The sequence below is a fragment of the Ceratotherium simum genome, chromosome 5 (genome assembly GCF_057802395.1).
Source record: "Ceratotherium simum simum isolate JZ-2026a chromosome 5, ASM5780239v1, whole genome shotgun sequence".
Classification (NCBI taxonomy): Eukaryota; Metazoa; Chordata; class Mammalia; order Perissodactyla; family Rhinocerotidae; genus Ceratotherium; species Ceratotherium simum.
Window position 1 is genome coordinate 51,126,390 of NC_141904.1, and position 26,970 is coordinate 51,153,359.

The 26,970-nt window shown below is 40.5% G+C and overlaps 1 protein-coding gene and 1 pseudogene across 4 annotated transcripts in view; both read right to left on the minus strand.

Annotated features, from left to right (window-relative positions):
* Positions 1-26,970, minus strand: part of IP6K1 (inositol hexakisphosphate kinase 1) — a 68,633-nt gene that overhangs the window by 17,278 nt on the left and 24,385 nt on the right. For 2 of the 4 annotated variants that reach the window (XM_087431019.1, XM_087431020.1), the window contains one exon: positions 6,091-6,441. The exons of the other annotated variants lie outside the window; for them this stretch is intronic. In XM_087431019.1, the coding sequence (XP_087287145.1) occupies positions 6,091-6,313 (223 nt within the window). In that variant the 5' untranslated portion in view covers positions 6,314-6,441. The remainder of the gene's footprint in view (positions 1-6,090; positions 6,442-26,970) is intronic. 4 annotated transcript variants of the gene reach the window in all.
* LOC147917042 (aminoacyl tRNA synthase complex-interacting multifunctional protein 2 pseudogene) lies at positions 437-6,082 on the minus strand (annotated as a pseudogene).

A 26,970-nucleotide genomic window follows, 5' to 3' on the forward strand; every position in this document is an offset into this window, starting at 1 on the left:
CGGCCATGCTGAGGCCGCGTCCCACATACAGCAACTAGAAGGATGTGCAGCTATGACACACAACTATCTACTGGGGCTTTGGGGGGAAAAAATAAATAAATAAAATCTTTAAAATAGCTATCCTAGTGGGTGTGAAGTGGTATCTCATTGTGGTTTTGATTTGCATTTCCCTAATGACTAATGATGTTCAGCATCTTTTCATGTGCTTATTAACCATTTGTGTATCTTTTCTGAAGAAATGTATACTCAAGTCCTTTGACCATTTTTTTTTAAATACATATACTTTTTTTTTTTTTCATTTTATTTATTTATTTATTTCCCCCAAAGCCCCAGTAGATAGTTGTATGTCATAGCTGCACATCCTTCTAGTTGCTGTATGTAGGACACGGCCTCAGCATGGCCGGAGAAGCGGTGCGTCGGTGCACGCCCGGGATCGGAACCCGGGCCGCCAGCAGCGGAGCGCGAGCACCGAACCACTAAGCCACGGGGCTGGCCCTGACCATTTTTGAATTGGGTTGTTTCTTAACTCTTAATTGGCAAAAGAGGTGAGCCAGTTCTTAGAATGCAAACTTTTTTTTTTTTTTTTTAACCTCAGGGCTTTTGCTTCTGCTTGGAATGTTCTTTCCATTGCCCTTTGCCCATAGCTGCTCCTCAACCTTTAGTCCTTCAAGCCTCCCCAGACACTCCTTCCTTGATCATCCTATATCAAATGTTCTGTTCTGGAAGCCTTATTATTTTCAATTACAGAATTTTAATTAGTTTCTTGATAGCACTTATCACAATCTATAATTGTTTTGTCTATATGTTTGTTTACTCTTGTTTCTTACATTACCATGTATGCTCCTTGAAGGCATAGACCTTTTTGTCTTTTACACTAATGAGCACAGGGGCTGGCATCTAGTAGATGCTCAATAAATACCTGATAAATGAACAAGGCAAAGATGTGCATAAGGATACAGAAGCCTAGAATTTCACATTTAGTGCTACAAGCAGTAACATGTGATGACTGCAGCTGGTCACAGTAAATAAAAGAAAATCCCTCTTTAAACCTACTGCCAAAATATAGAATATTATTGGCATTTTTCCTTAGCTTGGTCGAGTTTTAAAAACACCTGTGCTTCTGGCAATAAAGATATATCTAAGTATATGTGCATTAGTATTTATACATGTATTGTCTAGACCTGTCTGCTAAAGAGTCCTAAAAGCAATGATATTCCAGTAGCAATCAGTATACCTAGTACCAAAATCTTGGTTTTTCTAAATACCATTTCTACAATAAAAGGAAGCAGAGCTCTAGGAGAAATGGTTGGTTCCTGAATTAGAGAAAGAAAAATACAAGATGAGCCTGGAGCATCTTGTGATAATCAAATGTAAAGAAGTAGTCAAAAATGACACTGGTATATGTCAAAAGTACACAAGAGCCAATGTAAAGGAGTCCCAGTGGTCAAATCTAGAATAATTTGAGGAATAAAATATCCCTAAGTCCATAGTGATAGACTAACGGGTGAGGAGGGACAAATCTTCCCTATAGAATTGTACTTCCTTTAAATTAATAAATATAGAAGGAATGATGGAAACAGAAGTAACCATAAGGCATGCAACACAGTAATAATTGTTGCCGGCAAGAACCACAGATGGATTCTAAAATCAGTAGGCTAAAAAACGCTAAGAAGCAGGATATTTAGAGAGTCTCAAAATATCTCCCCATAAGATATTCATTAATTACAATGGGAAAAGTAATAGCTTTACAGTGGAGAAGCCTGGCAGACATCACCTTAACCAAGTGATCAAAGTTAAATCACTAGTAACAAGATCTGTACCCCTCCTGACATGATGAACTGAGGACACAGGATCATTTCTATTGCCCAAAATATATAACCTCAATCTAATCATGAGGAAATAAAACACAAATCCAAATTTAGGGACATTCTACAAAACAACTGCTAGTACTTTTCAAAAGTGTCCAGGTCATGAAAGACAAAGACGACTGAGAAACTGCCCCCGACTGGAGGAGACTAAGGAGGACTAAATGCAACGTGAAATCCTGGACCAGAAAAAGGACATAACCAGGAAAACTGCCAAAATTTGAAGAAGGTGTACAGATTAGTTAATAGTATTATATCAATGCTTATTTCCTGGTTTTGGAAATTATAAATTGTACCATGGTTATGTTTTTCTGTTAATTTTTTTGATATGATACTTTTATTGATTCTAGACAACTGGCGTAAACAAATACTGATTTTAATATAAATCCATTTACCAACAATAGGCATGAAACACCATTCTTAAAATCTAAACCCTTTAAGAATCAGTTACTGCAATTCACTTAAGGAGCTTGAGAGCAGCGTTAAATGGGGTCAGGTTTTCTTTTTTTTTTTCTTTCTTTTTTTTTTTTGTGAGGAGATCAGCCCTGTGCTAATATCCGCCAATCCTCCTCTTTTTTTGCCGAGGAAGACGGCCCTGGGCTAACATCCGTGCCCATCCTCCTCCACTTTATATGGGACGCCGCCACAGCATGGCTTGCCAAAGCAGTGCGTCAGTGCGTGCCCAGGATCTGAACCAGCGAACCCCGGGCCGCCGCAGCGGAGCGCGCGCACCCAACCGCTTGCGCCACCGGGCCGGCCCCTGGGGGCAGGTTTTCACACGCCCTCATCCACCTCTGCACAGTGGGTGGCACCATTACACTGCAGCTTCCCATCTGCTGGAGCACAGATTCCAGCACAACGTCTGCCACAGTGAGTTCCTTTCCAACAAGCCAGGGGCTCTTCCCAAGAGCAGAGTTCATGGAGTGAAACACAGTGGTTTTTTTCTTTACTATTTCCCTCTTTTAGCTGAAAAATCGCTATCTACCCCACTATCTATGAGGGTTAAATTTCCAGCCTTATGCTTTTGGCCAGAGAGAACAAAAAATGTGCAGTGTTCCCTTCTCCTTCAACAGGACACATTGTTTGGACACTGAACTTCACTTGTGTCTTTGGTACATTCTTCTAAATTAGAGTAAAACCCAGCTGACATTCAATGATGGGGCTATTATTCAGTCTGCTCGCCAAAGCACTAGAAAAGGTTTTCTGGTGACTGCTGAATGTGTGTGAACGGTGGATAGGACCTTGTAGTGGTCACAGAGCAGCTGGCACAGCACAAGCAGGGAGAGGGGAGGCGGGGTTTGCGTTGATCACAATCTTTCAGTGTCCTGTAATCCTTTCCAAGCACTGAGTTTACGTCCTATGCATTGGTCAAAAAAAGCAGGGGGCTCATCAAGCTTGGATTATGTTAGTTAAATCCAAGCCCACACCTGGCATCTGAATTATCTTGGAGAGACCATGTACTGCAGCTTTCAATTCATACAGATATTTCAAAATATCATCTTGGCAGAACTCTAGAGCTTGAAGAGATGGGTCAGACTCTTCCTGCACATGGCCTACATCCGGCGCGGGGCTGCCAGTCCTGCCACGCATGCTAGGGAGCCAGTACATGCCGGTGGGAAGCTCTACAGAGAGAGATGCATGACCCTGTGATAGGGCTTTATCTGGTACACCGGCATCGTGGGAGCATTAGAGGAAGCTGGATATATGGGAACTCTATTATTTTTGTAACTTTTCTGTAATTTTAAATTTATTTCAAAATAAAAAAACCCTATGCTGTCAGTCTTTGAATTGGACCAATAATATTTTCCATTTTCTTTGAATAAATTGGGCTTCATTTGACTTAAAAAGAAGGGATCAATTTTAGTTTAACTGTATTGTATTTTTGAGAAAGTATATTTATTTTTCCCTTGTAAAAATGCAGCCTGAGGAAAGAAAATCAAGTAGATACTAAGGATATGCTATGGCTTTTAAAGACTTCAGTTCCCCAGTCTGAGAGAAGGTTGAGAGAGAAAGTGAACCAATGCTATGACTGACAATCCTCCCCTGGGAGGCACCTTGAGATTCTAACTTGTCCCAATTCTGGTGGTTGTGCTTTAGAAAACATTTCTCTGGAGCCAGGGCTCAACTTCCTTTGAAGTGATTTTTTTCCTTAGCATCAGAAGGACTCTATGAGCTAACAGGACCTGTAGTTCTCTTTCTGGTTTTGACATATTTATAGCAAAAGGTTTGGCCATGGATGTGTCAAGTATGGACGAGTAGGTGGCTGAAGCTGCATTTATACACCATTTGCAACTGTTGTTTCTTAGCCACTTAGAGATGGCAGTGTGTTCCAGTCTGCGTTCTCTTTAGTTTTGTAGCCTTAGAATAGTTATTCCTCCAAATTCAACAGTCTTCTGACTCTGTTTTGAGAGCAAACAAACTATCCAATTCTAAACCACACAAAGGACTTGAATAGACATTTCTCCAGAGAGGACATACAAATGGCCAACAGCATATCAACATCATTAGTCATCAAGAAAATGCAAGTCAGGGCCAGCCCCCATGGCCTAGTGGTTACATTCAGCGTGCTCTGCTTTGGCAGCCCAGGTTTGGTTCCTGGGCACGGACCTACACCACTTGTCTGTCAATGGCCATGCTGTGGTGGCAGCTCACATACAAAAAGAGGAAGATTGGCAGTGGATGTTAACTCAGAGGGAATCTTCCTCAGCAGAAAAAAAGAAAAAGAAAATGCAAACCAAAACCACAATGAGATACCACTTCACACCCACTAGGGTGGCTATAATAATTTTTTTTTTAATGGAAAATAAGTGTTGGCAAGGATGAGGAGAAATAGGAACATTGCTGGTATGACTGTCAAATGGTACAGCCACTTATAGAAAACAGTCTGGCAGTTCCTCAAAAAGTTAAACACAGAATCATCATAGGATCCAGCAATTCCAGTCTTAGTTATATACCCAAAAGAACTAAAAACAGGAACTCAAACAGATACTTGTAAGCTAATAGTCAAAGAAGCATTATTCACAATAGCCAAAAGATGGAAACAACCCAAACGTCCATCAACAGATGAATGGATAGACAAAATGTGGTATATATTTACAATGGAATAGTCTTCAGCCATAAAAAGAAATGTCGTTCTGATATACCGTACAACGTGGATGAATCTTGAAAACATTATGCTAAGTGAAATAAGACACAAAAGGACAAAAATTACATGATTTCACTTAATATGAAATTTCTACAATAGGCAAATTTGTAGAGACAGAAAGTAGATTAGAGGTAACCAGGGGTTCAGGTGAGGGGGAAATGGGGAGTTATTATTTAATGGGTATAGAGTTTTTGGTTGAGGTGATGAAAAAGTTCTGGAAATAGATAATGATAATGGTATACAATATTGTGAATGTATTTAATGTCACTAAATTATATACTTAAAAATGGTAAATTTTATGTTATGTATATTTTACCACAATTAAAAAAAGGTTAAGGAAACAAAAGTCAATATTGATATGGATTGGTTTTTCTACATTGAGAATCCCCTAAGTAAAGGATAGTGTAAACATGACTGAATTCATACAGCTTTGGTAAAGTTAAAAAGCATAACCCACAAAAATATAACTTACACAAGATGGGTAATCATAAAATTGTGTAAACATAGTGATAAAAATCAGATTTTAAAATAAAGTGACAATTCTGGTATATATTCATGAGGTTCTAGTCTATAAAGTTAATTTACATTTTAAAACAGACTATTTTTCTTTCAAAAGTTAGGACCTCCAAGCTCGAGTCCTTCTGTAAGTTTCCTACCAGCAGTTCATTCCCCCAGCACATACAGACATAGCCTCCACAGAGCTTCCTTGCCAGCTGTCTAACCACATTAGCCTGGAAAGCATCCAATTCTTCCTCCTCTGGGACCAGAGAAGTGCTGCCCCCTTCTCTCCTGGATCACCCAGCAAATAGGGGAAATGTCCTTGACAATAGCATTCTCTTCATGAACGGGACTTAATGCCGTGAATTCTTCTTGGGTTTATCTATCAATGAGTTCTAATTTCAAGATCTAAAGACCTCACTGATGCTTTCAGCCTCCAATTTTGCTCAACAAAGTGACTTAGCTGCTTTGAGACAACAGAGACCTATAACCACACCACATGGCCAACAAAACAAGGGAAACAGCTGAGGGCCTACAAGCCCAAGAAGGCTGCTACTCTCTCCAAACTGGCCAGTGACTGACCTTTGTACTCAGGGGTGAACTCCTTCATTTCGGGAGGGAGGGACTCGTAGAAGCGCTGCTCCCGGGAGATGAGGGGCTTGCACACAGTGTGGTCGTCGTAGCGCATCATGCTGCTGTGTCCGCCCACCTGGTGGATGAAGGGCTCCAGGAGGACTCCCCGGTCTCCCGCCCGACTTGCATTCTTGCCATACTGCCCCACTTCCATGGTTTGACAAACACACATTGCGTTGGGGGCCAGCTGCACACTGAGGGCAGAGGATGCAGCACATGGGCCACGAAAAGAGAGCTAGGTAGAAGGTCCTGGCGAGCTGAAAGCCAGTGGTCAGAGTCTGTTCAGCTTATTCTTCTTTCCTAACAGAAAGGAAGAGAGGAAAAGAGGGAATCAAAACACCTGGAGAGCTACAATTTCCCTAGAGTTCACAGAATATCTGCTCCATTAGTAAGAACATGGATTCTGTTTTGTTCCCTGCTACGTGTTCTCCCAGCATATACAACAACACTGCCTGGTACATGAGAGGCAGTTGGTAAATTTTTGTTGAATGATGCAATTTTGGTCTCCTCTGACAATCTTTTTATGAACAGAAGCCAAGATTCTCTTCCTTTCCTAGTTCTCAGATTCCTTCTAAGTTCTCTAAAGGATTTGACTTGAGAGCTATGGTACGTTACAGCCATCAGGAAGGCAATTATCCTTCTTTACTTCACAATCAAAGCTAAGAGTTCAGGGATAAGACAGAAGGCCACATGAATTCATTCTGTTCAGATTTCTCACGATATCCAGTACTGGTAAGGGTCTCTCCCTGACTCAAAGGATTTTTGCCTGAGAAATCAGGTCACATTAGATTCCCAATTTTTCTGCTGAAGGTGCCAAGGACCAGGCAGGGAAAGCCATTCCTTGCTGAGTTGTAGAATCATAAAAAGGTTTTGCTTTTCCCAAAGGAATTCAGGCTTCACAGTTCTTCTACTTTAAATTTATGGTCATCAATTTATGACCATGTCTAGCACCACAGACTCCCTTTCTGCATGACTCTATACCAACCAGTGGAATAAGAAAAGCTCGCTGTACTTAAATACCCTCCTTGAAATGTCAATTTTCTCTCAAGAAAGTTAAAGTAGTGGGCAAGTTTTTTAACACTGAATATATTTTTAAAATTAGGAATGTAGTAGGCAAGATTACATCTGAAAGATCAAGACTAAAAAAGAAAAATAAAATATTTGTAGAGCAGGAATATGGTTTTACCTGCAAGAGATAAACCATTACTTTTTTTCTGAACCTCACAATTATGGGCAAAATGGGCTATATAAGAACACTGTTGTAAAACTGCAAAATTTTCTTAACCCTAAACTGCCCAGGAAACTATGTTCTATTTCACTGCTATCAACAAAAATAAATTATTCTCCAGTCCCACTCCCCTAAACAGATCAGCACTGCTTTAATGCATACATTTTTGCTTAGCTATCCACCTTCTAGTCCTCCTTCAACATAAGGCAACTCTCTGCCCCAGGGAGTTTTCCCAGACTCCATTCTCTCCAAACATGAGTTCAGTGTACACCTCTATGGCTCCTAAGGTACCCTGTGCCAACTCTATCACAGCAATATTATCACTGTACTGTCATCTATTTACTTGTCTGTCACCACCACCAAACCATTCTCTCTTATATCCATCTAGGGTCCAAGGCAGTTCCCAGCACATTAAGTGCTCAAAAAAGGGCTATTGGAATGAATGAATTAACTCCAGGAAGAAGACCACAGTAAGTAAAACCACAACAATAACGAAAATAAAAGGAATCTCACAGTGGCAGTGCTTAGGGTGGAAAGTGGGGAAGCAATTGTGGAGGGCCTTTTCTCAGGGTTCCTGAGGGTGCCCACTCTGGAAGTGGACTCTAGTTAGCACTGTCATTCAGCTCCTGCCCTGGCTCCACTTCACTCTGGCACTGCCTCTGACTGTGGATGGGATACCAGGAAGGTGCTAAACTTTCTAGCCTGGGTCATTGCATGTCTGGGAGAGGAGAAGGGACAACAGTGCCACATACTCCAGAAGAGTTGGGCATGAGGAGGGTCAAGGAAATGGCCATTCCCTGGACTCTGAGAGATCCATGGCAACCTCTGCAGCCTCCACAGGACTGAAAGGCAGAAGCAGTTCAATCTCCAGTCAGATCTAGACTTTTGATATTTTGTTTCCACATGATGTCTATATAAAGTTATGGTACTGTTTTTGTTTGAAATATTTTCTTAGAAGTAAACATGTAAAACATACCACATTTCTATAACTTTGTTTTGGCATTTCTTTTTAAATAACCTGGAACCTGAAAAGTAGAAGTGCCCAGAACTTTCTCAACCTCTGTGATGCCCTGGCTTATAAGGTGTGGAGCCTTGGATAAGTCACTTAACTTCAAGTTTCCTCACCTATAAAATGAAGACATGTGCACTGCTAACCATGCGGGACATGCTGATACAGGCAAAGGACTTGGGCTTGCCTCACCTACTGCTCAGCCTCGGAAGTAGTAGAAATAGTGACAGCTCTGACTCTTCTTCACAAACAACCAGAGGTTGCTCCTGAAGTCTGGTGATCACCTAAGGTCCACTGTGAAAACCATGGACTCAGAGGGCTCCACTATTTCCTTGCTAACAGAGTCCCAGTCTTGTTCAGAGAGCCAAACCTCAACAGAATATGAAACTCCATTCCAGCTCAGGGAGAATCTTGAACAGCACCCCCATTCCTATGAGTGGGCTGATTTAGGAAAGAGCATATGACCCTCATCTGCCCAATGAGATATAAAGGGAAGGTGGCCAGGGGTTCTCTGGGAAAAGTTACCTTGCTCTTACAGAACACGAGAAAGGCATCCCTCCTCTTCCTCAGGATATTATTCTATCTGGATATGATATCTGAGACTACTGCAGCCACCTTGTGACCCTAAAAGATACCAGCCTAAAGACAAGGCCAAGATGCTGAGCATGCAGAATAGAAAGATAGAAAAACATCAGTGTTCCACATGCCGTCACTGAAGTACTGGATATCTTGTCATGTAACAAAAATAAATTTCCCTTTATGCTTTAAGCCAGTTGCATTAGGGTTTTCTATCACTTATAGCCAAAACCATCTGAAATGAAAGGACTGAAATAGTTGCATCAAAATCCCCAGATCTCCAGTTAATACACTTTGCACATAAAGAGGTCAATAAGTGTTTTCTGATGACAACAAGGAAACTTCCAACAACTAAAGAACAAGCCCTTCACTGATGACAAGGGGCACACTCTCCCCAAGCCCCAAAATGAAAAATGTAGCTCTATAATCTTTAAAGTGTCCCTGAAGGCAGAGAATCTGAATTACATCCAGTCCACAGGGCTGATACCAAGATACTAAAAAAGAATCTGACAGACAGAAAATTCTTTCTCTAATAAATAGGAATGAACTGTCCAAATATCCAAATAATTAGCTTAGAATTGAATCTACTGTGATTCAACAAGAGGCAGACCATAAAAGAAACTTATACTCTTGTCACTTCAGGACCTCACTGATCATTATTATTATTTTTGTGTGTGTGAGGAAGACTGACTCTGAGCTAACAGCCAGTGCCAATCTTCCTCTTTTTGCTGAGGAAGATTAGCCCTGAGCTAACATCTGTGCCCATCTTCCTCTATTTTGTATGGGGGATGCCACCATAGCACGGTTTGATAAGGAGTGCACAGGTCTGTGCCTGGGATCCGAACCTGTGAACCCTGGGCCGCTGAAGCAGAGCAGGCAAACTTAACCACTACGCCACCCCTGATCGTTATTTTTTACAAATGCATCTAAATACAATGGAGTTAATAAATCCTATTTTCCAGAGTGTAACTAACCCTCAAAGATTTTGCAGACTGTCCTCTGCAAATACACTGACGTGATTTCAAAGTACTTGATGCTATTCAAGTCATCAATAGCTTCTGAAGACTTTTCTAGACTTAAATTAAGGAACTACTATCATAAAGAAAAACTTATTTAAAAGCAACAAAGTATCAAAAATAATGTCAGATAACTAAACTCATAAGGGACTCTGGTTTCATTGCCATAGGTTAAACTAACAACAACAAAAAAACCCTACCATGTGTTTTGTTTTTTTGTATTATAAATGACTCCAAAGGTTTTCCTGGGGAAAACTTTATAAATGGTACTCTTTTCCCTATGTGGCAATAAACCGAGGTTCCCTATTTGGAATCCTACAATACAGTGGTGTTTCCTATGAGTCTGTTATCTGAAATTCACATTGCTCAAGTACATATGTACAACAAAATCTTTGGCTATGACAATAGTAACAGGATAATTTTTAGATTGAGACTAATAAAAAATACTATTTAAAAAAAAGAACAACTAGACATTGTTCCCTGCAAACATCACAAGAGCTTATTTAGGAAGAGAAAAAGCTTAGATATAATAATCTACATATACTAAAGACCTCACAAGTCTATCTAATCAAATACATTAGGATTTGTGATTTTTTTTTTCTGTAAAAAATCACTTTGGGGGCCGGTCCAGTGGCGCAAGCGGTTAGGTGCGCGCACTCCGCTGCGGCGGCCCAGGGTTCACCAGTTAGGATCTCAGGCGCACACCGACACACCACTTGTCAAGCCATGCTGTGGCGGCATCCCATATAAAGTAGAGGAAGATGGGCAGAGATGTTAGCTCAGGGCCAATCTTCCTCAGCAAAAAGAGGAGGATTGGTATCAGATGTTAGCTCAGGGCTGATCTTCCTCACAAAAACAAAAACAAAAAATCACTTTGCTTTGTAATTAATTAACACAGCTCAGAGAAAGAAATTCTCCCTTAGTCCTCCAAATATTCTTTGATCCCTTAAGCACAACTGCAATTTCTCATTTTGCAGTTTCTTCATAAGACTTGTCCACTCCTCTTGCGGGGCAGTGAGGGCTCATTATGCAGTTATACCTGTTTCAGACAAGAGCTACAGAAGCACACAGAATCTTCGTTCCTGCGGAACTTCTAAGGCATGTGAATAAGGACAACAGGAACAGAAAGGAATCTAACAGTCTAAAACCATGCCGAGAGACTAGGAAAAAAAGGGAAAGGCTGGCGCATTTCTTGGAGTCATTGCTAAGCTGAACAAGGAGGAATAAACAGCAAAAGACCCATCAAGTACCAAGTTGTTCAAAGTTTCCCAAGTTTCTGTGGGAGAGGTAACTTTACCAAGGCAATATTTTCAAACCCTTTGGTAAAAGTTAGTGTCCCAAATGAGCCTACCTTTGAGCCTCTGGACAGCAATCCAATCACCAGCATCCTCTGCTGAGCACTAACGTACCTGACACTCCACACACAGGACAGAGAACCTCCTCTTCCCCAGTGGTGTGTTAATCAACTGGGAAGCACCTGAAGGAAAGTGATGCCCAGGTTTATCCTCTGCCCTACTCCAGAATTAACTGCAGTTAAGAAGCCTCTAGAAGATCCCATTACAACCTTGATCTCTCTGTAGGCCATGACTTGACTGCATCTCCCAGTCAAGTGCACCCCGGCTGCTCCTACTGCTGGCTGTCACTGTCAAAGTCTTCTGTAGCTTTTCCCACACCACCATTGCCTTCAGCATCTTCAAACTCATCAGCCCTCCAACCTATTCAGCTGCCAATGCCACCAAGAGGATCATGGTCACCACAGTATTCTGATCATGCAGTGTAACACAGTCACCAGCACTAACGTTCTGCGTATGACAACAGCCATCCTGGGGATCCTCCTGCACAACAAGACCAAATAACCAAATATGATGCAAACCAGTAAGGTAGGAAGTACCTTCTCCTTGTCATGACTAAAGACTTGAACAACAAGAAGTACTGTCAGAACACAATGGAGAAACCCTGCATAATTTCACCACCTCCCTTAGAGACTATCAATATGGTCAAAGCAACATCTTAACAGATCCCTTTCAGTATACCCAGCAGACCTACTCAGACTTGTACAGTATAAACCATTAAGATGTGTAAAGTCTAGAGGACAGGGAAAAACTATACTGTCCTTCATCTCCCAGCCCTATGAGAAACTTCTCACATATCAGTGACTACAAACCCAGGTGACAGGAAGGTGCATAATAACCAAGTGTCTCCCTGGGCAGCGAATCGTGACTAACTGTCTAGAAGCACGAGGACAAGCCTATAGTGAGGAGGGCTGTAAGCTCTGGGCAGAGGGGAATCTCAATAGAGACCAATGTTTTACAGTGTTTTTTTCCTGGAGTCTGTCATCTGAGAGCTGTGTCACTACAGAAATCATGGCCAAGTTTTACCTTTCTGTGTAGAATCAGTACAATGTAAATGTGTTCCCAAGTTACCTGTCTTGTCTGCCTTCCAAGGAACAGTCATAAGACTTTCTCTGGAAAAGTGAAATTCCTGTAGATATAGACCTCTGAGCTGGCAAGAGGTGGCTTCCAGGGTATTAAGGAATGAAGGGTGGTGCTTGAGTGTTACAAAATAGCCACTTTAATTCCACTGCTCAGATGTGTCTAGGACAGACCCAAACACCATAGGTGTAGAGGAACTTGTGAGCTGCCAACCCAGTTTCTACAACTGGCTGAAAACTGACATTTATTAAAAGCTTCTCCAAAAACAAAGAGGCTCCCACTTTCCCCAGTCATCCTGATGGTCCTTTGCTATGACTGACAAACATTCAAAAATAAAAAACAATTGCGATTAGTAGTTAAGTTCTATAGCCTAATTCTTTGACATGCAAGTTTGAAGTGTTGGCATGTGCCCAGATTCAAAGTTGAAGGAAAATTGACTATTCTCTTTCCTCTCTACCCCTTTTTGCCCTTGACAGAAGTAGGGCATTTCTCTTCTTTGAGGCATTAAAGAGTATTAAAAAGAGATAACTACAAGGAGGAACAGCCTTAGGGTTTTGAGAAGGATTCTTTTATTTTTTTTTGTGTGAGGAAGATCAGCCCTGAGCTAACATCCATGCCAATCCTCCTCTTTATGCTGAGGAAGATCAACCGAGCCTCAGCTAACATCTATTGCCAATCTTCCTCCTTTTTTTCCCTATTTCTCCCCAAAGCCCCAGTAGATAGTTGTATGTTGCAGCTGCACATCCTGCTAGTTGCTGTATGTGGGACACCGCCTCAGCATGGCCGGACAAGCGGTGTGTCGGTGCACGCCCGGGATCCGAACCCGGGCCGCCAGTAGGGGAGTGCGGAACCACTAAGCCACGGGCCGGCCCCTTGAGAAGGATTCTTAGGAAACTGCCTTAGTCTGTTTGGGCTGCTGTAACAGAATACCACAGACTGGGTGGCTTATAAACAACAGAAATTTACTTTTCACATTTCTGGAGGCTGGGAAGTTCAAGATCAAGGCACGGGCAGATTTGGTGTCTGGTGATTCACTGTGTCCTCACGTGGCGGAAAAAGCTCTCTAGGGTCTCCTTTATAAGGGCACTAATCCCATTCGGGTCCACGTTCATGACCTAATCACCTCCCAATGGGGCCCACCTCCAAATACCATCACATTGGGGATTAGGTTTCAACATATGACTTGGGGGGGACACAAACTTCAGTCTATAGCAGAAATCATGATCAATGTTTTAAGCTCTGCTTCCAGAGTACCTGTTCTCTCTTTTTCTGATGAAACTTTGCCATTTCTATGATGATTTGGTAGGATATTTGGTGAGAAAATCTTGTTTTTGTGAGAAGGACCTTGTACTTTTCCATAGAATAGTTTGCTGCATTGTGTGTATTGGATTGAAATTATTTTTCTTTTCTTTTTTTTTTTTTGTTTGGTGAGGAAGATTCGCTCTGAACTAACATCTGCTGCCAATCTTCCTCTTTGTTTTTTTTGCTTGAGGAAGATTAGCCCCAAGCTAACATCTGTGCCAATCTTCCTCTATTTTGTATGTGGGTCACCGCCACAGCATAGTTTGACGAGTGGTGCAGGTCCACACCCAGGATCCGAACCCACGAACCTGGGCCACTGAAGCAGAGCACGCTGGACTTAACCACTACACCACAGGGCGGGCCCCTGAAATTATTTCACTTTTAAATGTTTTAAAATAAGAAAATTCCCATTGGGAAAGCCTGATACATTTCAGCATTTTGTAGTAAACCTCCTCTCTAATGAACTAATCTTGAAAAATGGAAATGAATCAAGAATATTATCTAATATTTATGCATTAGAGCAGATAAGACCACTGTGTTTTGATTACCGTGTCTGTTTTTATTGGGTTGTTTGCATTAGGGTCTGAATCAGGTCCTAGGGGAGGGGGGAAAAGTAGAGTACCAAGCAAGGCTTGGGTTTGCCAAAACAGATACTTTGGACAAGATTAAGTTTTAGGTTTTGGCAAAATCATATCATGATTAAAATTACATGACCCAGTAGATAAGTCCTATGCCCTAAATACATGACGTGGTTTTAATCCTTTTTGTCTTATCATAAAAAGACTGTGCCCTAACCAAAAGACCAATGGCTTGGCTTGTGAGGTTGTCAGTGATAGCTGCATTTTCTTCCACATTGTCACCAGGCTCACGAGCAGAGCAGAAGTGCAATACTTGAGGAAAAGGAGCAGAGGATATTCTTCACAAATGGGATGCTGGAGTAAGAGGGACTAAAGTAATGGCAATTCCCTACATATATCCTGGTGAATGGTTTGGAGAAGAAATAATGTAGTTTGTTTGAATCAGTTATTTTGGATCATCAGAAGTTTATACTAAAATGGTTAAAATTTTGTCAGCTTATGAATGGACCACTCCCCCAGAGGTCATGGGGTTCCACTGCTCTGCCTATGAGTCTGTGCACCACCAGCTACAGGAGTCTCTATTTGTCTTTCATTTGCTTTAAAACACTTTGGTTCCACATTTTACTGCATAAAATGGGAAGGAGGCTATTTTTAAAAAGAACTTGCTGAGATTCTGAAGTTGAATTTTTTTACTGGTGAATAGCAACAAATGGAAATAAATTTGCACTGCAAAGATATTAGTTATAATGTTAGGTGACTTTCCGGTTATAGTAACTAACTCCTTGAACATATAACTTAACTCCAAAATGAATTATGTCTATTCAAGTAAAATAAAGTTTCTGATATCCCTGAAATTTGTATATTAATTTGTTAAATATTTGCTTTTTTCAAAGCAAAAGCTGTTGGTGAGATGAAATGACTATCAGGGTTGTTTTTTTTTTTTTTTGGTTTGTAAATTAATAAGTAGGATATTTGTATAGAAAATTAAAATGGATAAACCATGGTATGTTCATACAATGGAATACTACACAGAAACGAAAAAGAACCAACTACTGCCACACACAACACCGATGAATCTCAGAAGCGCGACGTAGCAAGAAAGAATCTAAAGGGGCCATGTGGTGTGATTCTATTTATATGAAATTCACAAAGATAATGGAGACCACAACAGTGGTTACTCTGGTAAAATACAAATTGAGAAGGGGCACAAAGGTGGAGGTGACACAGGTGAATACTATAAATATCCACTGAGCTGTGCGCTCACATTTGTGAACTTTACTGTAAGTTAGAGCTTAATAACAATAAAAAAAAATCAATAGCACTCCCCTATACCAGCAAAAGACAATTAGAAAATGAAAACTGTTTAAATATATCCCATTTACAACAGCAACCAAAACTATAAAGTATCCATAAATCTTTAAAAATTATGCCAGACCTTGGGGCCAGCCTGGTGGCATAGTGGTTAAGTTAACATGCTCTGCTTCAGCAGCCTGGAGTTGGCAGGTTCGGATCCTGGGTGTGGATCTACGCACCACTTGTCAAGTCCTGCTGTGGCAGGCGTCCCACATATAAAGTAGAGGAAGATGGGCACAGATGTTAGCCCAGGGCCAATATTTCTCACCAAAAAGAAAAAGGCTTCTCTCTGCCCCCATGCCACTTGCCAGATTTTGGGGCCGGCCTGGTGGTGTACTGGTTAAGTTTGCGCACTCTGCTTCCGTGGCCCAGGGTTCGCAGGCCCAGATCCCAGGCACAGACCTACGTACCACTTATCAAGCCATGCTGTGGCAGGTGTCCCACATATAAAGTAGAAGAAGATGGGCATGGATGTTAGCTCAGGGTCAATCTTCCTCAGCAAAAAAAAAACAACAACGAGGATTGGCAACAGATGTTAGCTCAGGGCTAATTTTCCTCACCAAAAAAAAAAAATTATGCCAGACCAATAATAAAACTTTACTGAAGGACCTAAAGGAAGACATAAGCACACCATATTCATGTGAGGGAGGCCTTGATATTGAAATGCAATGCAATTTCAATCAAAGTCTCAAAAGAGTTTTCTGAGGAACTTGACCAGCTGACCCTACTCGTATGGAAAAGTAAAGGCCAAATAATGTAGCTAGACAGCAATGTCAAAGAGTAATGAAAGAGGACTTGCCCTCTCACATAGCAAAGCTCTTTATGAAATTATAGCAATTAAGATAGAGTATGAGGGGCCGGCCTAGTGACGCAAGCGGTTAAGTGCGCGCACTCCACTGAGGCGGCCCAGGGTTCGCCGGTTCGGATCCCAGGCGCGCACCGACGCACCTCTTGGCAAGCCATGCTGTGGCGGTGTCCCATATAAAGTAGAGGAAGATGGGCATGGATGTTAGCCCAGGGCCAGTCTTCCTCAGCAAAAAAAGAGGAGGATTGGCAGATGTTAGCTCAGGGCTGATCTTCCTCACAAAAAAAAAAAAAAAATTAAAAAAAAAAAGATAGAGTATGATATTTTGCAAAGAGAGGCAAAGAGATCAACAAAACAGAATAAAGATCTTAGGAACAGACAACTGACATGGGAGTGGTGTATGTAACTGAAGTAGTATTTAAATACCCATTTAATCAATTGGGAAAAGATGATCTATGTCATAAACAGGAATAGCTAGAATAACAATCTACATACAGATAAAATTCTATCCTTACCTCCAACAATACTCCAAAATAAATTCCTAACATACTAAGATCTAAACGTGCAAAATAAACTTTAAGGTAATTAGAAAAAAATTTAAATGACTTTTGACAATAGATTAGGGAAAATTCCATAAATAAGACATAAATGCACAAACCACAATGGGAAGCATTGATGAATAAGACCATATTAAAATTTTTAACAGCTTTTATTGAGGTATAATTTACATACCATAAAATTTACGCATTTTAAGTGTACAGTGCAATGATTTTTTAGTAAATTTACAGAGTTGTACCACAATCCCCACAATTCAATTTTAAAATATTTCTATCACCCCAAAAGATCCCTTATGCCCACTTGCAATCCCCTCATTCCCACTCCCCAGCCACATTAAAATTATTTTTTGTGTAAGTGAAGATAAAAGTCAGACAGACTACTAGATAGTATTCGCAATGTTTATAATTAGCAAAAAAATTAGTAAACAATATATGAAGAACTATAAATAAAAATGGGGAAAAACCCAGAAAATGGAAAAAAGAGGAGGTTCAGATGGTTAATAAACATGTGGAAAGATGCCCCCCTCAAAAGTATTGGGGAAATGCAAATTAAAACAGGAAACCTAGGGGGCCGGCCCCATGGCTTAGCGATTAAGTGCGCGCGCTCCGCTACTGGCAGCCTGGGTTCGGATCCCGGCGCGCACCGACACACCGCTTGTCCCGCCATGCTGAGGCGGCATCCCACATACAGCAACTAGCAGGATGTGCAACGTAACATACAGCCATCTGCTGGGGCTTTGGGGAGAAAAAGGGAAAAAAAAAAATAAAACAGGAAACCATTTCATTCCTATAAAACTGGCAAAAAATTAAAGTCTGAACATACCAAGCATTGGCCAGCCAGGGAGAAATGGGGTCATCTCCTATTCTGTTGATGGCAACCCAAAACCAAAGATGTGCACCCTTCATAACCCAGCACATGCCCAAGATGGCAGGTTCAAGGATGTTCACTGCAGCATTGTTGTAACATAAAAATGAGAAACCATCTAAATGGGGAAATGGATAAATGAATGGGTATATTCATAAATTGTACAGTATTGAACTAATGATCTACGTATATAGACTGTGTTAGATTCATCTGACATGAATACATTTCAAAACCAAAAACTGGAAAAAGCAAGTTTGGAAATGATATTTCTAGCATGATGCCACTGAAAATTTTTAATATGTAAAACAATACTAGATTATACATGAATTATGAACACATATATGTATTCACAAAAACAATGACATGGAATGCAAAGATGTGCACCAACTTTAGAAGAGGAAACGAAAGGCAGGGACTGGTATCTAGGAAGAAAAGGGAACTTCAGCTTTATCTATAATTTTTTTTATTTCTTTTTAAAAAGTTTGAAAACAAATATGGTAAAATGTTAACATTTTTAAATCTATGTGTCAAGTACATTAGTACTGTATTATTCTCTGAATTTATGTTTCATTAAAAAACAAAAAGGCTTCATAGTGCTGAAAGCCTGATGCCAATAGAGTAAACGATAGGAGAAGCATATACTAGCAATGGTTCCAAAGTGGGATATGAATACCATCGCAATCCCCTGGAAGTAGGAAGAAAATATGAGAGCTCCTTGATCTGTTTTCTTTGCTTGGCCTTCAAGCACCACACTCTCCTCATCTTCCTGTTACTCAGTCTACTCTGCTTGTTCTACCTCTTCTGCCCAGCCTCTTAACATTGGAGGCCTCTGGGATCAGTCCTTGGTCCCTCTCTTGCCCAGCTACATTTTCAGTTCAGTCCTCTCTTTCAGACAGCAAAGGCATATATCCAACTGCCTATTTGATCTAGGAAGTCCAAATTTAACATGGCCAAAACAGAACCCAACTCCTTCACCTCCCAAAAAAACCTACCTGCAGTCTTCCCCACCCTCAACTCCATTTTTACAACTGCTCTCATCAAAAACCTGGCAGTCATTCTTGATTCCTCTCTTTCTCTCAAACCCCATATCATGTAATCCTACTGACTCTATCTTCAGAACATATCCAGATCCAAACATTTCTCAATACCTCTAATGCTACTGCCCTGGTGTGATCTCAACATCTCTCACCTCCTAACTGATGTCCCTGCTTCTATCACGGCATTCCTGCCGTCTGTTCTCAATGCAGCAGCCACAGTAACTCTTAAATCGAGAGTCAGAGCATGTGACTTCTCTGTTCAAAATCCTGCAGTGGCTCCCATCTCACCCAGAGTAAAAGTCCAACTCCTTACTATAGCCTACACCATCCCACAAGATCTATTCCTCCTCACTCCCGTTTTCTCCCTGCTCTAATTTCCTACCCCTCTCTCCATGCATATTACCTCACTCTAGTCATAGGGGCTAGACACACAGGCATATTCCCACTTCAGGGTCTTTGCATCAGCCATTCACACTGCCTGGACCATTCTTCCCCCAGATATCCACATGGCTAACTCCCTCATTTCCTTCAAAAGTCTTTGCTCAAATGTCTCTTTCTCAATGAGGCCTAGCTTAACCTCCCTAAATTTAAACTGCAAATCCACCTGCACTCTTCATCCCCCTTAATTTCTGCAGATCTTTTTCTACTTTTTCTTTTTTTCATGGTACTTAACATCTTTTGACATATTGTATAGTGTATTTATTGATAATGTCTACTGTTTATTATTTTTATCATGATGTCAGCTCCATGAAGGAAAGGCTCTTTGTCTGTTTTGTTCACTATATTTATCCTAAACGCCCGGAGAGGTGTCTGGCACATGGAAGCCACACAATAACAACAGCTGAATAAATGTATGTATGTATGTATATGATGTATATAACAGATGTGTACAGTAGGATAAGTATGTAACATATGAAAAAATGTTTATGGAGGGACAGGTTCTTTTTTTTTTTTAGGGTTGTAAATCAAAAAAGTTTACAGACTTCTAATCTAGGGCTACCACAACCAGAACAAGGAGGTAACGTGGCTTGACAGAGAACAAAGTATATTGGCCACTAGACAGAATTCCAAATCAACAAATAAAAGAACACAAAATTCTGTGTTTTGACTCTAAAAAGATTTGATTTATGTTTAAATGTACCTGGATAAAAATAGCAACAACAGAAACTGAAGAAGATATGGAAGGAAAAGAAGATAGCCGATGAAGAGGAGGATTAGACTATTTTTATTAATGATACAAAAGACAAACAAGAGGGAAAAATCAGGCAAACATCCAGATAATCTCAATTTTAAAGGATGAATCATGGGCCAGCCCCGTGGCATAGTGTTAACGTGCGCGCACTCCCCTGCTGGCGGCCCGGAGGTCAGATCCCGGGCGTGCACTGATGCACTGCTTGTCAGGCCATGCTGTGGCAGCATCCCACACAAAGTGGAGGAAGATCGGCACGGATGTTAGCCCAGGGCCAGTCTTCCTCAGCAAAAAGAGGAGGACTGGCATGGATGTTAGCTCAGAGCTGATCTTCCTCACAAAAAATAAATAAATAAAATAAAGGATGAATCACATCAAAGAACTTGAACCAAATTTAGGAGATACAATGTAAATAGTTTTTTTGTTTGTTTTAAATCAACACAGTAAGCCTAGAAAGTGGCAATGAAGAAAAGCTCTGGCAAAGAAAGAGAAATCGCAATCAGATATGGTGGTGAACAAGGTCAGGACTATTTTAAGAACTAGGAAGGCACAGTCTCCACAGCAAGAGCAAGATAATATCTAGTGACCAAGTTCAGTAGTCGGGTGAACACAGATAGACACTCAAAATGCAGATCAGCAGACATGCACTCTAAGAAGTCTGGTTAGAGGGCCGGCCAGGTGGCTTAGTGGTTAAGTGCGCGCGCTCCGCTGCTGGCAGCCCCGGGTTCGGATCCCAGGCGCGCACCGACGCACCGCTTCTCCGGCCATGCTGAGGCCGCGTCCCACATACAGCAACTAGAAGGATGTGCAGCTATGACATACAACTATCTACTGGGGCTTTGGGGGAAAAAATAAATAAATAAAATTATAAAAAAAAAAGAAGTCTGGTTAGAACTCCAAATTGTGCAGCCAACATATTTTTATAGCCTCAGATTAACCACCTGGGTTTGACATGCAATCTTTTTTTTTTTTTTTTTTGGTGAGGAAGATTAGCCCTGAGCTAACATCTGTTGCCAATCCTCTTTTTGCTGAGGAAGATTAGCCCTAGGCTAACATCCGTGCCCATCTTCCTCTACTCTTTATGTGGGATGCCTGCCACAGCATGGCTTGATAAACGGTGCGTAGGTCCGTGCCCAAGATGAAACCTGCAAACCCCGGGCTCCTGAAGCAGAGCACGTGAACTTAACCACTACGCCACTGGGCCAGCCCCTGCAATCTTTTTATAAAGAGAAGCATTCTTCGTGCCTTCACGTAGCACAGGTATATTTGCAAATTTCCTCAAAATTTCATAAAAATTGGTTCAGAAATCCAGTATTTCTACTACCTCTTCTAAAATTAAACATATCCATTTAAGTACTAAAAGCATAATGACAAAATAACATGCTCTTTAAAAAAATCATATGAAATTTATTTAGTTTCCTAAAAATTAAACTTCATAAGTGAGGAATGCTAAGTAAAATTCTGGCAATAATGTATCTTCAGTTTGTTTTTTACTCTCTGATACAATCCAAGGGAAAAATAGCAAAATCATTCTTAACTAAAAAAAACACAATGGACTGATAAGTTACTCTAACAGAAAAGAACAACACACAAAGCCTGGGTTGCATACCTCTGGACTTTATGAAAACTAATTTCTAACTAATTTCAGAAATAATAAGTTGATATGGACTCTGACAGGAAAAGACACTGAAATACCCCCAAATTCGTGGACAAAAAAACTACAGCAGAAAACTAACATGAAATTATGTTTGTTCTCTAAAGCATATAACCAAGGGAACCTAATACTTTCTTAAGTTCAAGTCCATTCTTGCTTTTACATATGAGACTGTAGACACTGATACAGATTAGGTATACTTAGAAGGGTAAGAGATCAATCCTCCTTACCCCATCGCCATGGATGGTTTCAAACAGATGCTCACAAACCTCTCCTTTGAGAAGGAGGGAAATACAGGGAATGTTCTCGAGGTAAGTAGGGTTGGCCAACCTGAGCCTGCTTTTCCAATCTACAAGGGACTGGCACAACCCTCACCTAGAAACCAGAAATGTGTGCAGAGGCCTAGAGCAATCTGGGAGGTTTGAAACAAGACAAAGAAGGCTTAAAGGCATCTCTTTCATTGTTTGTCCTCAGAGAAGAGACAACGGATTGTTTAGACTCCTGGGTCCTATCCCAGGAGCAAAGGACACAGTGACATTCTCCTGAGGACACCAGGCTGAGAACAAACGGGGAGCAAGGAGAAAAGGAAACTAGGCAGGAGGCCTGAGATGTGCCAGCCCATCAAGAAACAGCCAGAACAGAATTAATTTAGGACAAAGAGAGAAGCTAGAATCCAGTGTACCCCTTTCCTGTTGTTACTGGATTTCTAAAGATTAGAAACCTGTGCTTCCCCAGATATATTTTTTTAGTAAAGATCCTTTTGAAGATGTCTGTCTCAAGACTGTGCTAAAGAGAGTGGAAAAAAGGGGGCTTGAGGACAGAATTTTAAGAATACAGGTCCAAAGTGATACAGGGGATTTCAAAATGAGGAAACCCCAAAAGAAAGAAGAAACAAAGGTGCCCCATCCTTCTCACCTGAAGCACTGTCTGCTCATAATTTGTATAGGATTAGTCTTTAACAAGAAGCCACAGGAATACCAGTGCTGTGACTAAATAGTCAGTTCAGGTGAGCCATACCTGAATCAGGTAAGTCTCTGCCTAGCACATTTACAACAAAATCTAAAAATCGTCAAACCTAGAAAGCACATATGTAGAAAGACAGGAAAAATGGTTCTAAAAAAACACACATACACAAACCACAGAACACTTAAAATGAGACTGTCTAAAATGCTAAAATACGGAAGAGTGAGCTTCCTAGACTTATCTCAAACTACCAATCCCAGTGAAGACCCAAAGCTGAAGAGAGAAGCTTCTGTACTACTGAAAGAAAGATGCAAAGGGACAGTATCAGGCCTGCTCTCACAAACTAGGTTTCTGACATCTCCTCCTCCATCCTATTGTAGCTCAACTAAAAGAGAAGCTGAACACAGCAGGGGCAAGCTGATAGGACAGAGGCAGAGGTGAACACACCCTAAAGTGGCTAGGAAACCGATGTAGATACCTCTCTACTTGGGATTTTCCCTCACCATAACATCTTTTGAATAAAATGTGCTCTCTCTCTATTTCAGAACAGAAACAAAAGAACAAAAATTCTTATCACTCCCCCAAATTTCAAATTAGCTGCAACTTTGGGTTTATAACTGGAGGTCACTCCAGGTACAAATCTGCTACCTTGTACTAGTGATATTCTCATGTGTCTTGCTATTAAAGAGGTAAAACACGGAAATAAAATCTCCTACACCTAGGAGAGGTGAAAATAAAGCTCAGGTTACACCACTGAACTTTTTGGATTACTTGGGGGCCTCAATAAGACACCCCACACACACACGCTGAAGATGATTACTAGCTTAGAACAAGAAAAATCTCCAGAGTTAGAAATTATGCAACCAAAAAATAGCTCCTGTCTTTCCTGTGGTGTTTCAATGATACCACAAAACTGTTAGAACTCCAAAGGAGTTTTAAATCACTGAATTCTACACTATTTTAAAAGAGGCACCAAGAGTCAACATACACCTAAAAATGAGATACAGCTACAGTCCAGAGGACTCTCCCTGTGGTGGTGAAATCACATACTTAAACGTCTTGATGCTACACTACTCTGCAGATTATCTAAAAATACAATCAAAGATCAAATTCCTCAGACATGGACACAGAGTTGTATTCAGCTGTAGTTGGGGGATACGATGAAGTGTCCACCACAAAATACAGTTCCACTGAGTTCTGCTCTTTTGGAATAAGCTGCTGCTACTCCCACGTTGGGGCTGAGACCAGCGCAGGTTCTCTCCTTTAAGGACCATGTTCTTGGTATCCTATGTTCCCGCCCTCCTGTGAGAGTCCCCCTCAAAGCCCACACAGCACAATTCTCACATAGACACTGAGAAAACAATGCAAGAAAATTTCAGGGCACAAACTCAATAAGCAGTCCCTTCATTTAGAACCACACACCACTGGGGGCCACATAATGACATATCTGAAAATCCATCATGCAGATAAAGATTTTATTAGAGGGTACCCAGAAGCAGATGAGCAACATGCAAAGTGATAGTGTGGGGAAAGCCTGTGAACAGAAGAAGTAAATGACCTGTTTAATGCCTCACAAAATGCAACAGAGTTTGACTGCTTCAAGCAGATTAGATTCTAGTTGGCTTCTACCCTCCAGTGAAACATCAGAATTACTATTTTTAAGCACTTTTAAACATCAGAAAAGCACTTCTATTTACCTCATAGACAACCTGAAGCTCCACAAAGATGGGCACTAACTTTCACCTACACAAATCCATAACAACTTCCAACTTAGACAAGTGTAGAGATGTCTCCAGAGAAACATCACTCCTTAAGAGCAGGTTCCAAATCTCTCCACTCTTTCAGCTTTCTTTCCTGACCCTCACATGACATACGGAACTGAACAGCCTGAACACATAGAGCTCTCAGGATTCTGGGAGTCAGAAACTATGTGAAAAAATAAAGAGTGGAACTCAACCTAGAAGCAAGCATCAATCCCATGATTAACGAGTTGTGTAGCCTTCAATATACCAATTCACTTCTTTTCCCTGTCGATAAGTTAGATTTGAGACTACTTCTCTTGTGTACTTTTCAGGGTGACATAACATATGAGAAAACACTTTAAAAGTATATACTATACTGATGCACTTAAAGCAATGATGAAATTTTATAGCTTTAAAAGTATTAGAAATATAAAATTAATGACCTAAGGTTCTCCTTAAGAAGCTACAAAAAGACCAAAGTAAGCAGAAGTGAAGAAATAATATAAGCAGAACTCAATAAAATAGAAAAAGAAAAAAGAAAAAATTAACAAAGCCAAAAGTAGGTCTTTTGGGGAAAAAATCAATAAAATTGATAAACCTCTAGAGAAACTGATCAATAAAAAAAGAACACACAAATTACCACTATCAGGAATGGGAAAAGGGACATCATTCAGATCCTACAGGCATTAAAAGAATAATAAGTTAATATTATGAACAATTGTATACCAATAAATTCAACAACTTAGACAAAATGAACAAATTCCTTGAAAAATACAATTAACTAAAACTGACACAAGATAAAATATAAAACCTGAATAGCTCTATATCTATACAGAAAATTGGATTTATCAAAAACCTTTCCACAAGTAAAACTACAGACACAAATGGTTTCACTAATAAATTCTATCAAACATTTAAGGAAGAAATAACACCAATCTTACAAATTCTTTCAGAAAACAGGGAGAGAAAGAACACTTCCTTTCCAACTTGTTTTATGAGGTCAAGTATCCCTGATAATCAAACCTAAAAAAGAACCTTACCAAAAAAGAAAAGAAAAAAGAAAAAGATTATAGACCAACATCCTTCATGAACATAGACACCAAAAATCCTTTAAAAATTTTTTAACAAAATAAACCCAATGATAGAAAGAATAATACATCATGACAAAGTGGGGAATGCAAGGTTGATTAAATATCTGAAGGATCCATCAATGTAATTCATCATATTAACAAAAGTAAGGAGAACAATCATGATCTTCTCAATATACACAGGAAAAAGCTTTACAAAATTCAACACCCATTCATGATTAAAAACTCTCAACAAACTAAAAATAGAAGGAAACTTCCTCACCTGATAAAAGGACACTTATGAAAAACCTATGGCTGGGGCCAGCCCAGTGGTGCAGCAGTTAAGTTTGCGTGTTCCGCTTTGGCAGCCTGGGGTTTGCCAGTTCGGATCCTGGGTGCAGACCTACTCGCCGCTCATCAAGCCATGCTGAGGCCGCGTCCCTCATAGAAGAACTAGAAGGACCTACAACTAGGATATACAACTATGTACTGGGGGCTTTGAGGAGAAAAAAAAAAAGAGGAAGATTGGCAATAGATGTTAGCTCAGGGACTATCTTCCTCAAAAAAAAAAAAAAAAACCTATGGCTGACATCATACTCAATACAAAATTCTGAATTTCCCTCATATAATCAAAATAATGCAAAGATGTCCACTCTCCCCATTTCTGTTCAATATTTTGTCAGCCAGTACAACGAGGCAAAAAAAAGAAATAAAAAGCATAAAGACCAGAAGGAAGAAATAAGACTTTTTTTATCCACAGATAACATGATTGTTTACAAAGAAAATACTTAGGAATCTACAAAACAACTTCTAAAACTAATATGTGAATTTAGGAAAGTCATAGGATACAAGGTCAATATACTAAAGTCAATTATATTTTTATATGCTAGCAGCAAACAATTAGAAAACAAAATTTAAGAAACAATGCTTTAGAGTGACCATGGAAAACAGCAGGAATCCATTCCTCCACCCAAACAACTGCTGAGTTGGCAGAAACTGTCAGAAGTAACTTTTGGAACTCTGGAGTCTAGCTGGAACACATGAAGCTTCCAAGGTAGAGCCTGATGAAGAGGCTGATGAATTTTGGTAAATTTCAGCCTTTTGTGTAGCAGCTACCCAACTCCCAGTCCCACAGAAAGCAGCAGTGGGACGGCTGCCCTCATTCTTGATGTGGCTTGCTGGAGACTAGGGTGGGCAATAAAGACCTTGTCCTCCATATATCAGGTTGTGTGTTCTGACTCATGATGGCTGGTTTTTTGTGTGTGTGTGAGGAAGACTGGCTCTGAGCTAACATCCATTGCCAATCCTCCTCTTTTCGCTGAGGAAGATTAGCTCTGAGCTAACATCTGTGCCCATCTTCCTCTATTTTGTATATGGGATGTTGCCACAGCATGGCCCGACGAGCCGCGTGTCAGTCCACACCTGGGATCCGAACCTGCGAACCCCAGGCCACTGA